Below are 14,530 nucleotides of genomic sequence, written 5' to 3' on the forward strand. Positions count from 1 at the left end.
AGAGTGTAGGGCTGACCACATGCTGCGCCTTAGGTACTCAGAGGTTCGGGAGACTGCTTCGCTCCTCCACAGCAGGTTGAGATCCGGTGCCATCGCAGTGGACCTGCAATATTAGCATAATTAGCCCAGGTTGAGTGTGTATCATATAACCATTCATACATGCTTTTGTCGATATAGGTATTACTTATATCGAAAACATCAGTTTAAGTGTGTATCGTATAACCATTAAAACATACTTATTCCGAAACCGTTTGACAGAAATGTGCTTTTTTCTTGAACATTGACATACACAAAACTATCATTAGCTAATTGGTTGGCAGTCCCTTTCCAAACTGAAAAAAGGAACACAATTGTTCTTTGGACTTCATCAAAATCCATAGGTTGGTAAATACTACGTAATCTGATTTTATCTGAACAAGTAACAATGCATATTTATACGTGCTTGACTATAAATATGTTTTGCTTGTCTGATTGTTGTTTAAAGCCGTACGCAGCAATATTCCTGCTATATGACGGCGGACAGTAAATAATCGAGTCTGGACCAGACAACTCAGTGACTGATATCATGGAACTATCAATATGTACAACTGATATATAGTCAATACTTTTAACAAGACATATATGTGAATAACTCATAGTAATCGGGAATTGATACAAATCGCATTGTTCTATTTTCCTTTCTCTATGGACGATGATGAAGTTATTGATGAAACTGCTATGAATATAGAACAATAGATAATGTCACTATCGATATCAACAACATGTCACTGTATTAGATTTTTTGCGCTGTACGTTGTTTGTCCTGCTATTAAATGCCCAGCTTATCCCAAAGGTAAAACATATTCTTAATTAAATGTTTGAATGCATTATATATGTATGTTTCCATCCGTAAATCTTCTAAGATTGGTTTAGTGCTGACAACCATTTTCTAAAATGTGGGCCCACATTTTCCCCGTCATCTATGGTGATAGAAACAAGTGGCCCCACATTTGTATTTCGACTTGCTTCGTTAGGTTTTTCGTTAGTTCTGATAATCAATTCCTAAATGTGGGCAGACGTTCTTTGTCATATTGATTGCAACAGGAGGGACCACATTTATTAATCGCGAAATTCTACTTAAATATTGATAATCATTTTCTCAAATGTGGGCCCACATTGTTCCCGTCATATATGGTGATCGAAACAAGTGGGCCCACATTTGTATATCGCCTAGTGGGTAGACGTTCTTCCGTCATAGTGATTGCAACAGGAGGGACCACATTATAAAATCGCGAAGCTTCATTAGGTTGGCTTACTTATAACCATTTTCTAAAATATGGGCCCACATTGTTCCCGTCTTATAGTGATCGAAACAGGTGGGCCCACATTTGTAAATTGCTGGGTTTCATTGGGTTGACGAAGTCATTTAGGCTAGTGGGTTCACATTTGTCATTACCTTGCATGGGTATGTGACATTATATATCATTCTTATTTTGTATTATTGATGGGAAATATCTTTATAGATCATTTCGTGTGACATTAATTCCACGAAAGGCACAAAAGTCTTTGAAGTTTGAATAACGTCCTCATAGCTGACCACACTAGTTTTACAAAAATAGTTACAAAGCAAGATCTACTTCAAATTATTTTTTTTACTATTTTTTTATTATTTTATTTATTTTTGTTGCCAGTATAACACATCAATCTAATCATAAGTGTTGGTGGCGATATAAGCCTGAAAATATGTCTACACTTGAATTGATCTCAGACATGATACAAGCCTCAAACGTTTCCGAGAACTTGTTCCATGAAAGGAATAACTCATGAATATAAATGACCCCACGACCTAGTTTGGCGATGTTCGTAGAAGTGAGTTCTGCTGTATTGCCATCGCATTTGTACATTTTAATCCAGTTATAAGTCATAATACTTATTTTAAATAGACAAAATAGCAGTTCGTAATGCGGTTTTGTTTCCCTAGTACATATCTCGACAACAAGTGCGTTTAGTTTCGAATGTGGGCCCACCTCGAACTTTCGATTAGGCAAACGGAGTTAGCTCCTTTCTCGAACCACCCATAATGCGGTTTCGCGAATATATCAATGAATAGTATCTGTCAAAAGCACAGTTGAGTGTGCGAATCCCGATTATCCATTTCATATCAACATTCTATCGCGAACAATTTGCCGAAGTGACTAGATAATTCGTCTGGAATCAAAAGATTCAGGCGACTTCAGGGGCGGTGGGGTAGCCTTGTGGTTAAAGGCGTTCACTCGTCATGTAGAAGACCCGGGTTCGATTCCCCACATAGATACAATGTGTGAAGCCAATTCTGGTGTCCAAAAGCAGCGTAAAACAATACTCATTCACGCTCTGATTTAAACCATGTTGTGATTGAAACATAATTTCTCTTTAATTTTGTATAAAGACATATAGTTGCGTCAGTTTCAAAGTACACGTTCAGAATGACCCGTAAACTCAGAATCTCAGACTCAACAACAAGAACAATGGCGTGACGTCATCATAATACATTAAGGAAAGGGTTTTGTCGTTTTTTATTTACACTTGAGTCATCAAACACCGATAAACAATCATATTTGTCGTCGGTATGTCTCGGAATAACAATGGTAATCACAAATGGCATCACTGCAGCCCAGAGCTTGTATGAATTCCATCTGCACACTCAATATCACCGCAGCATGACGATGACGAGGTAACCAGATTATCCAGCTGGTTAATTCATTTGGTGCCCATTTGCTCTTATACAGACTCCCTGCACAAACTAACACTGAGAACAACATATTCCTAAGTAGCAAGTATGTGGGTAACTATGGTATGGAATTATATACAGGAAAATTATCTGATATGCATTAAGAAAATATCTCCAGCAACTTAAATACTATCACAATATTACCTTGATGCTGGCAGGTTAAGAGTATCGGTAAGTAACTGTTCGTGTTTTGTATTGACACATAAAAAAGAATTACTACATGAGTGTTTATGTTTGTTTGTTGTTTAACGTCGCACTCAGCTATATGACGGCGGTCTGTAAATAATCGAATCTGGACCAGACAGTCCAGTGATTGACACCATAAGCATTGATCCAGGCAGTTTGGACACGATGACATGCATCAACCAAATCAGCGAGCCTGACCATACGATCCCGTTTGTCGCCTCTTACAACAAGCATAGTCGCCTTCTACCGCAAGCATGGGTTACTGAAGACCTATTCTGCCTCCTCAACCGGCCCAGGTTCCCTGCCATCTCAGGGAGCCCCGCCTACTCACCCCAGCTTTCCCCGTCATCTCAAGGACCCCAGCTTTCTCCGCCACCTCAGGGAACCCAGCTTTCTCCGCCACCTCAGGGAGCCAAGACTCCCCCGCCACCCCAGGGAGCCCAGCTTTTCCCGCCGCCCCAGCTTTCCCCGCCACCTCAGGGACCCCAGCTTTCCCCGCCATCTCACGGACACCAGCTTTCCCCGCCACCCCAGGAACCCCACGTTCCCCCGCCACCTCAGGGACCCCAGCTTTCCCAGCCATCTCAAGGACACAAGCTTTCCCCGCCACCCCAGGGAGCCCAGTTTTTCATGCCACCCCAGGGAACCCAGTTTTTCATGCCACCCCAGGGAGCCCAGTTTTTCCTGCCACCCCAGGGAGCCCAGTTTTTCCTGCTACCCCAGGGAGCCCAGTTTTTCCTGCCACCCCAGGTTCCCTGGCTACGAGTATACACTCAGCTGAAGGAAATCCCGTGGACCAATACTACAACATACAATGCACATTACATTTCAATAAACATATGACATAGATACAAACTAAGACTAAAAGTAATTCGGTTCTGGTGGCAGCGGTGTTAAGGTTGCTAGGCACGAGCGCCCCTTGAAGTGTTCAACATAAGTCCTAGCACACATTACTAAACTGTCCAAAACACTCTGTGTAACAGTTTTATTATGAAAGTAATGGTCGCTCGCAAATTAAAACCTGTGGCCAAGACAGATGTGATCATGGAATCAAACACATTACATTCTCAATATACTTCATTGTCTTCAGGTTGAAATGTACGTTGTTTTCCAGGTATATGACATCAATGTTCTTTCCACTTATGTACAGGCTGTTGTTGTAGTAGACAAGGCTTCTAATGCTATCACTGAAATCCAACATTTCCGTTGTAGTATTAGTTGATAAAGATCGTTTTATCACCTTCTTGTTGTCGCTGAAATATAGGACATCGTGTACAGTGTCAATAGTAACAGCAGAAACGTAATGTGTCATGTCTATCTGATGCAGCCTATTCCCATTATAATCAACAGACCACAAACCATTACCTTTTTTACAGAAATAGATCATCTTCTTCCTGGAGTCTACAGCAATGCCATTGGGAATGTATGATCCGCGATAACGCAAGTTCACAATGCCGCGAAAGTTTCTCCCAAATGTGGACATACGACTGATTGTCCACGTCGGATGGTATGTGGTAAGGAAGATGAGTTGTCTGTCAACATCGACTGTCATTCCGTACGATTGGATTCCCTCTCGTAGTGTTGTGACACCCGACACGTCCAGCCTTGAGGAGAAGATGCCTGGTGGTGACATTCTACTGAATATCAGTCTCCTGGACACAGGCTCGTATGTTACAGCCTCAATGTATTTTGTGTAAAGATGAGGATACGTCTTCATGTCGTTTTTATCTATGGTAATCTGATGGGGATGTTGTGAGGCGACAGAACCATATCGTACAATCAATATTCTCGTCTTGTCTTGAAACTCTCGTGTTGTAGGTGTCGTGGCCACTGACGAGAAGGGACGTCCAGATGGAGTCGTGGGTGTGTAATGTTGGATGGGTTGTGTTCTGTCAGCATTGGTTTGAAGGTCACGTGTCTTGTTGACGTAATTCAGATGAAGGTTTCCCAACGTCTGCACATCTTCTGCAAGACTGGCGTTAATCACAATTAAGTCATTTCTCAAACGTACGTTCTGTTTTACAAGGGTCTCAACTGTTCGTTGGGTTTCATTAATCTGTGCTTGAACGTCAGCACTCTGTCGTATGACGATTAACACGTCATCTTTTAGTAAACTCACATCCTTTTCAACATGGGTCACGTGATGACGTGTCACGTTCAACTCTGTCTTTAGTTCACTCACCTGCTGTTCACATGCATCTTTGTCTTTCACAGTGTCCAGTGGTTGTCTTGTTTTAGTCTGTCCGACCTCCCTCAACTGTCTTGTGAGACTCAGTGTCTGTCGCTTCATCTGCTGATATCCACGCTTGAGGTGTCTAATCTGGGACATCACGTGAATGTTTACCGTGGCATCCAACGACTCTATTTGACTACGTATATAGGAAGGTACAATCTTCTCTGTCAAATCCAATCTCAGCAGTAACTCCAAAATGTCCATCTTGTTTATGACTCTCGTTTCCATTCCTGGAACGTCAGATTTCAAGTGGTTCAATTCCACTTTCAGATGGTTAATTTCTTTCTCAAGCAAACTCATCTGATTGACAACTGCTGCGATATTTTCGTGTCCATGCACCACAGATGAGGCTGCTACAAGCAGCACCAACACACACAAACTCGCCATGTTAGCTGGTAATTGTATAACTGTGTCAGAGTCGTGTAATCCAGAGCTAGGCGTCACGTGACTATCGCATTACATCTAACCTGGCAGCGGGCCAAACGGAAACACTGGAATCTAACATGGCAACAGTCTCAGAGCAGTGTTCACTTGAGTTTCCCATCACGTGACCACACGGGTAGTATCCATGAAGTCAGCTCACTGCCATTTGATCAATCAGTGGTGGGTGTACGGGATCGATCGATCCAATAACATGTTCATCTCAATGTACCAAAAGACGTTAAAAGATGGTACTTGTTGTTACCCTGTCTGGCGCTCGGCATTAAGGGGCTAAAACAAGGACTGGTCGGTCGGAGTCAGTATACTGTGTCTGAGTGGGATATTCATGTTAAACTGCGGCATGGTATCTCAGTGAGCTAGCAGTATAAATCGGCATCAGTCGGACAAGTACAAGCAGCCACACACACACGTGCATGCACGTTGCTATATAAATGCAATAATCTCAGACGCGACGTTAAACCCCATTTCACCTCACCTCACCTCACCTCACCTCACCTCACCTCACCTCACCTCACCTCACCTCAGTGTGTGACCTGACAAAATTAAAGTTGATAATTTCATAACTTTAAAGATACCATGTGTTCTGCAAATACATATATGTACGGAATATTAGTTAAATGATACATAATATAACATAACTTCATTTGTTTAAAGTACTTGGTCATTTCACATTACATCAAGAAATATATAACTTCTAACACATGAGTATGTGAGTTGTTTAATCTACAATGTCACCACAGCAAGGGTCAGCGAAACGGGTTCAGTCTCAATTCCGAAATACGTGAGTACACTAAGTTTTCATCTTCGCATAATTTCAGAGACATGTGTATTGACAAAACCAGCCACTTACTGACAGGTTGCATGGAAAACAATTATTTGAGCGAAACCTTAGAATTAAACTGTTATGACACGCTTCTATTCAGTGGCGCTACACCCTTCATTGGCAGCTCACTGACACCGCTACCAATCAATCAATCAATCAATCATTCAATCAATCAATCAATCAATCAATCACATTATTTCTTTTACAAAACGGAGGCACGAGTGGCCAAGTCGTGTAAGGCGCCGCGATTCACCATGCAGAGTTGCGTCACTTGGGCACACAAGAAACCTATGATCGAATCCCGGTTTGCCCCGATTATGTTTCTAAGCTTGTCCGCTTTTAACAGTATTCCAGTCATATCGAGGCGTGTCAGCTTAATGTGGGAGGAAAGCCCGACGTGATACAGGTCTCAGACGTTAACCACTTCGGTCCAAAACCACAAGCACGGGTATGGTGCTGACAAACCTAGAAACATAATCGAGGCGAACCGGGATTTCTGGCGTGCCCAAGGGACGCAACTCTGCACAGCGAATAGCGACGCCTCAGACGACTGGGCCACCCGTGCCCTCAGAAGATTGCATGGAGAAACCTCTGTGAACGATAAAAACGATATACAAGGTATGAATGAACACCCTTGTCTGTGTTATTCCAACAGTGACAAAGGCCAATTGTGGCAAGCGACTGGGGGGTGTATTGAAGACATATTGGGTGGTTATTATTTTTTCATTTCAATGTTTATTATTCATTGTTTAAAGGTCCACCGTAGCCTTAAAGATTGTACAATGTACATTGTGAATATATCATGTGGTTGTCATGGTAATAATGTGATGTGCCGCACTACAATACTTGTTTCACTCTCACGCGTTTGTGCTCACAGAGAGCTAGGGATCCTGTTAAAGTGTCACATTCAGGTTTCCCTTTTTATTTTGTTTGCCTTTTTGAAGGCACTATTCTCGAATAACTCGCGCTTGTAACTATATCGGAAGGTCCTTTAACGTTGAAGGTTGTTTTTATTCTTCAATACTATTTCTCAGGGAGTCCAGGTTCCCCCGCCACCTCAGGGAGTCAAGGTTCCCCAGCCACCTCAGCGAGCCCAGGTTCCCCCGGCACCGCAGGGAGCCCAGGTTCCCCCGTCACCCCAGGGACCCCAGATTCTCCCGCCATCTCTGGGTGACTAGGTTTCCCCGCCACCCAACAGATGTATGTGTGTGCGTGCGTGCGTGCGTGCGTGCGTGCGTGTGTGGCTGCTTGTACTTGTTCGGACTGATGCCGATTTATAGTGCTAGCACACTGAGATACCATGCCGCAGTTTAACATGAATACACCACTCAGACACAGTATACTAACTCCGAGACGACCAGTCCTTGTTTTAGCCCCTTAATGCCGAGCGACAGACAGGGTAGCAACAAGTACCATCTTTCAACGTCTTTTGGTATAACGCGGCCGGGGATCGAATCCCGGACTTTCCTCTCTCCGGGCGGACGCTCTACCACCACGGAGGCGGTCCGTTATTGTATGTATGTGCGTGTGTGTGTGTATACATATATATGTGAGTCAAGGCCGTGTTCGCAAGCCGGGAGGAGTGATACAGATGACGCCGGGAGGAGGAATGACCGGGGAAGTTGACCGCAATGTGTGTTTTCATGTCACTGTGCCCTAGTTCTAACATTTAATAAGGGAGGTAATCAATACATCCTCCAAATCTACTGGGTACGTCTTGTGTTTCACCCGCTGGCTTGTCACGCACAACTTGTGTTACGTTATCCCATGCGTTGAACCCATTCTTGTCCCCCGCCCTGATATTGGTGGAATAATGTTATACATGCACAACACCACAGTCACTTGTCCACATTTTGCCCAGTGAATATCCGGGTCAGAATTGGTCTCCAACGAACGGTACTCAGCAATATTCCAGCTGTGTGACTGCTGTAAATAATAAAGTCTGGACCAGACAATCCCGTGATTGACATCATGAGCATCGATCTACGCAATTGGGACACGATGGCAATCTTTCCGAGGCAAGGGAGTTAAATAAAATAATACATGCAACTGTTATCAAATTTCATAAATAACAATGAGTAAACTTTCTATTGAGTTTTATTATTTGTTAGCGTTTTCATTTAAATCCGTCTAAAAAATAATCTCATTATATCTAGACCCGTAAAGATCCGGGGTAGGATACGTCTTCAGCAACCCATGCATACCGTTAAAAGCTACTATGCTTATCGTAAGGATGCTATGACAGGATCAGGTGGTCAGGCTCTCTGGCTCGGTTGATGCATGTCATCGTATCCCAATTGTGTGGATTGATGCTCATGATATCAACCTCTGGATTGTCTGGTCCAGATTCGATTATTAAGAGACCGCCGTCATATAGATGGAATGCTGATGAGTGCGGCGTTAAACAACAAACAACAAACATACAAACAAACAAACATATTAACTGAGGTTGGGGTGGGCCATGGCACATCCTGACAACCGCGTCCCAACCTCTAACCCGTTACAAATACAATATCCATGTTGCGAATAAAAAAATACGAGCGAAATGCTTTAAAAACTTGGTGACCTGTGCAATCCTGAAACGCAATACCATTACAATGGATGTCACGACTTGCTCATATGTTGCAGCGTCGCTCGTTTCCTGTTCTGGTGTTAGCTGAAGTGACAGCTTCCTCAACTGTCACTCCAAACACTTTACATGATTACATCAACAATCAGCCACGTGTATACGTCAGGGATATGTCGCCAATGCAGGATCGTCCGACACTGAGCCTTGCTGACGTCCTGCGTTGTGACACTGATGCAGGTTCATCCGACACTGAGCCTTACTGACGTCCTGGGTTGTGACACTGATGCAGGGTCGTCCGACACTGAGCCTTACTGACGTCCTGCGTTGTGACACTGATGCAGGGTCGTCCGACACTGAGCCTTACTGACGTCCTGGGTTGTGACACTGATGCAGGGTCGTCCGACACTGAGCCTTGCTGACGTCCTGGGTTGTGACACTGATGCAGGTTCACCCGACACTGAGCCTTACTGACGTCCTGCGTTGTGACACTGATGCAGGGTCGTCCGACACTGAGCCTTGCTGACGTCCTGGGTTGTGACACTGATGCAGGTTCATCCGACACTGAGCCTTGCTGACGTCCTGCGTTGTGACACTGATGCAGGGTCGTCCGACACTGAGCCTTGCTGATGTCCTGGGTTGTGTCGCCAATGCAGGATCGTCCGACACTGAGCCTTGCTGACGTCCTGCGTTGTGACACTGATGCAGGGTCGTCCGACACTGAGCCTTGCTGACGTCCTGCGTTGTGACACTGATGCAGGGTCGTCAGACACTGAGCCTTACTGACGTCCTGCGTTGTGACACTGATGCAGGGTCGTCCGACACTGAGCCTTACTGACGTCCTGGGTTGTGACACTGATGCAGGGTCGTCCGACACTGAGCCTTGCTGACGTCCTGGGTTGTGACACTGATGCAGGTTCACCCGACACTGAGCCTTACTGACGTCCTGCGTTGTGACACTGATGCAGGGTCGTCCGACACTGAGCCTTGCTGACGTCCTGGGTTGTGACACTGATGCAGGTTCATCCGACACTGAGCCTTGCTGACGTCCTGCGTTGTGACACTGATGCAGGGTCGTCCGACACTGAGCCTTGCTGATGTCCTGGGTTGTGTCGCCAATGCAGGATCGTCCGACACTGAGCCTTGCTGACGTCCTGCGTTGTGACACTGATGCAGGGTCGTCCGACACTGAGCCTTGCTGACGTCCTGCGTTGTGACACTGATGCAGGGTCGTCAGACACTGAGCCTTACTGACGTCCTGGGGTGTGTCACCGATGCAGGCTCGTCCGACACTGAGCCTTGCTGACGTCCTGGGTTGTGACACTGATGCAGGGTCGTCCGACACTGAGCCTTACTGACGTCCTGGGGTGTGTCATCGATGCAGGCTCGTCCGACACTGAGCCTTACTGACGTCCTGGGTTGTGACACTGATGCAGGCTCGTCCGACACTGAGCCTTGCTGACGTCCTGGGTTGTGACACTGATGCAGGCTCGTCCGACACTGAGCCTTACTGACGTCCTGGGTTGTGACACTGATGCAGGCTCGTCCGACACTAAGCCTTACTGACGTCCTGCGTTGTGACACTGATGCAGGGTCGTCAGACACTGAGCCTTACTGACGTCCTGCGTTGTGACACTGATGCAGGGTCGTCAGACACTGAGCCTTACTGACGTCCTGTGTTGTGACACTGATGCAGGGTCGTCCGACACTGAGCCTTTCTGACGTCCTGTGTTGTGACACTGATGCAGGGTCGTCCGACACTGAGCCTTGCTGATGTCCTGGGTTGTGTCGCCAATGCAGGATCGTCCGACACTGAGCCTTGCTGACGTCCTGCGTTGTGACACTGATGCAGGGTCGTCCGACACTGAGCCTTGCTGATGTCCTGGGTTGTGTCGCCAATGCAGGATCGTCCGACACTGAGCCTTGCTGACGTCCTGGGTTGTGTCGCCACTACAGGGTCATCCGACACTGAGCCTAACTACTGACTTAGTGGGATTGTTACTGAACTAAACTAATGCATTTAGTGAGATTGTTACTGAACCAAACTAATGCATTTAGTGGTGTTGTTACTGAACCAAACTAAAGCATTTAGTTGGATTGTTACTGAACTAAACTAATGCATTTAGTGGGATTGTTACTGAACCAAACTAATGCATTTAGTGGGATTGTTACTGAACTAAACTAATGCATTTAGTGGGATTGTTACTGAACTAAACTAATGCATTTAGTGAGATTGTTACTGAACCAAACTAATGCATTTTGTGGGATTGTTACTTAACTAAACTAATGCATTTAGTGGGATTGTTACTGAACCAAACTAATGCATTTAGTGGGATTGTTACTGAACTAAACTAATGCATTTAGTGGGATTGTTACTGATCTAAACTAATGCATTTAGTGGGATTGTTACTGAACTAAACTAATGCATTTAGTGGGATTGTTACTGAACTAAACTAATGCATTTAGCGAGATTGTTACTGAACTAAACTAATGCATTTAGTGGGATTGTTAATGAACTAAACTAATGCATTTAGTGGGATTGTTAATGAACTAAACTTATGCATTTAGTGGGATTGTTACTGAACTAAACTAATGCATTTAGCGAGATTGTTACTGATCTAAACTAATGCATTTAGTGGGATTGTTCCTGAACTAAACTAATGCATTTAGTGGGATTGTTACTGAACCAAACTAATGCATTTAGTGGGATTGTTACTGAACTAAACTAATGCCTTTGGTGGGATTGTTACTAAAATAAACTAATGCATTTAGTGGGATTGTTACTGAACTAAACTAATGCATTTAGTGGGATTGTTACTGAACTAAACTAATGCATTTAGTGGGATTGTTACTGAACTAAACTAATGCATTTAGCGAGATTGTTACTGAACTAAACTAATGCATTTAGTGGGATTGTTACTGAACTAAACTAATGCATTTAGTGGGATTGTTACTAAAATAAACTAATGCATTTAGTGGGATTGTTACTGAACTAAACTAATGCATTTAGCGAGATTGTTACTGATCTAAACTAATGCATTTAGTGGGATTGTTACTGAACTAAACTAATGCATTTAGTGGGATTGTTACTGAACTAAACTAATGCATTTAGCGAGATTGTTCCTGAACTAAACTAATGCATTTAGCGAGATTGTTACTGAACTAAACTAATGCATTTAGTGGGATTGTTACTGAACTAAACTAATGCATTTAGTGGGATTGTTACTAAAATAAACTAATGCATTTAGTGGGATTGTTGCTGAACTAAACTAATGCATTAAGTGGGATTGTTACTGAACTAAACTTATGCATTTAGTGGGATTGTTACTGAACTAAACTAATGCATTTAGTGGGATTGTTACTGAACCAAACTAATGCATTTAGTGGGATTGTTACTGAACCAAGCTAATGCATTTAGTGGGATTGTTACTGAACTAAACTAATGCATTTAGTGGGATTGTTACTGAACTAAACTAATGCATTTAGTGAGATTGTTTCTGATCTAAACTAATGCATTTAGTGGGATTGTTACTGAACTAAACTAATGCATTTAGTGGGATTGTTACTAAAATAAACTAATGCATTTAGTGTGATTGTTGCTGAACTAAACTAATGCATTTAGTGGGATTGTTAATGAACTAAACTAATGCATTTAGTGGGATTGTTACTGAACTAAACTAATGCATTTAGTGGGATTGTTACTGAACCAAACTAATGCATTTAGTGGGATTGTTACTGAACTAAACTAATGCATTTAGTGGGATTGTTACTGAACTAAACTAATGCATTTAGTGGGATTGTTACTGAACTAAACTAATGCATTTAGTGGGATTGTTACTGAACCAAACTAATGCATTTAGTGGGATTGTTACTGAACCAAGCTAATGCATTTAGTGGGATTGTTACTGAACTAAACTAATGCATTTAGTGGGATTGTTACTGAACTAAACTAATGCATTTAGTGAGATTGTTTCTGATCTAAACTAATGCATTTAGTGGGATTGTTACTGAACTAAACTAATGCATTTAGTGGGATTGTTACTAAAATAAACTAATGCATTTAGTGGGATTGTTGCTGAACTAAACTAATGCATTTAGTGGGATTGTTAATGAACTAAACTTATGCATTAAGTGGGATTGTTACTGAACTAAACTAATGCATTTAGTGGGATTGTTACTGAACTAAACTAATGCATTTAGTGGGATTGTTACTGAACCAAGCTAATGCATTTAGTGGGATTGTTACTGAACTAAACTAATGCATTTAGTGGGATTGTTACTGAACTAAACTAATGCATTTAGTGAGATTGTTTCTGATCTAAAATAATGCATTTAGTGGGATTGTTACTGAACTAAACTAATGCATTTAGCGAGATTGTTACTGGTCTAAACCAATGCATTTAGTGGAATTGTTACAGAACTAAACCAATGCATTTAGTGGGATTGTTACTGAACTGAACTAATGCATTAAGTGGGATTGTTACTGAACTAAACCAGTGCATTTAGTGGGATTGTTACTGAACCAAACTAATGCATTTAGTTGGATTGTTACTGAACTAAACTAATGCATTTAGCGAGATTGTTACTGAACCAAACTAATGCATTTAGTGGGATTGTTACTGATTTAAACTAATGCATTTAGTGGGATTGTTACTGAACTAAACTAATGCATTTAGTGGGATTGTTGCTGATCTAAACTAATGCATTTAGCGAGATTGTTACAGAACTAAACTAATGCATTTAGTGGGATTTTAACAGGACAGATAGCAAATGTTCTGTTGTGATGGTTTCTTTGTTACATATGCGCAGACAGATAAAGATAGAATGAAATCTTTTACTACTGTAGCTCAGCTGTCCTTATATCATTGGCCACAAAGACATTCTTAACATCTGAATCATGTGTAGTCAAATAAAGACTGTATCGATTGACATGCTTAAGGGGTTAATCTTGAATTAAGTTAAGGTCTGAAGTTGCAATGGAAAAATAAACTGGTTACTTCAAGAAACACTGCCTTAATACTTTAAAAAAACATTCATTTCTTTATGGCCATACAACTTGTTCATTAATATCAATGACCCACAATAATTAACACTCATCAGACATTGCAACAATCTGAATCTTTAGCCACTAGTCCAAACCTGACTGTGGTTTATTTGTTATTAAACGCATTCCACAATTTCATGTATATGATGGCTGACAGTAATCATTGAGTCTGAACCAGACAATCCAGTGATTGATATTGTGAGCAAATGATCCACAGTGTCGTGCTACGATGACACAGAATAAATTAAGTCACTGAACCTGACCACCTGATCCTTTTGGTCGCCTCTTTGGTTAAAAAAATAATAGTCTTGGTTCTCAGGCACCGCCTGCATCATCATAAAAGTTTTGTTTTTATTTCCATTTAAAAAAACACACAAAAAGATCCTAAAATATTCCAAGACCAACGGTAGTCAGACACTGTATTCCAGTATTTTACATCAAGGGATACATTTATGTAGAGAGGCCCTTTCCCTGCTTGATTGTACACA

The 14,530-nt window shown here is 42.5% G+C and overlaps 1 protein-coding gene across 1 annotated transcript; it reads right to left on the bottom strand.

Annotated features, from left to right (window-relative positions):
* Positions 1–29: 29 nt before the first annotated feature.
* LOC139448762 (uncharacterized) lies at positions 30–5,580 on the bottom strand. The gene is made up of 2 exons (XM_071230298.1): positions 4,301–5,580; positions 30–103 (listed from the first exon to the last, which is right to left on the bottom strand). Exons 1-2 carry the CDS (start codon positions 5,553–5,555, stop codon positions 30–32), a joined length of 1,329 nt encoding a protein of 442 aa, XP_071086399.1. The 5' UTR covers positions 5,556–5,580.
* Positions 5,581–14,530: the final 8,950 nt, after the last annotated feature.

The sequence above is a fragment of the Haliotis cracherodii genome, unplaced genomic scaffold, assembly GCF_022045235.1.
Source record: "Haliotis cracherodii isolate W230 unplaced genomic scaffold, xgHalCrac1.p SCAF_7, whole genome shotgun sequence".
NCBI classification, from domain to species: Eukaryota; Metazoa; Mollusca; class Gastropoda; order Lepetellida; family Haliotidae; genus Haliotis; species Haliotis cracherodii.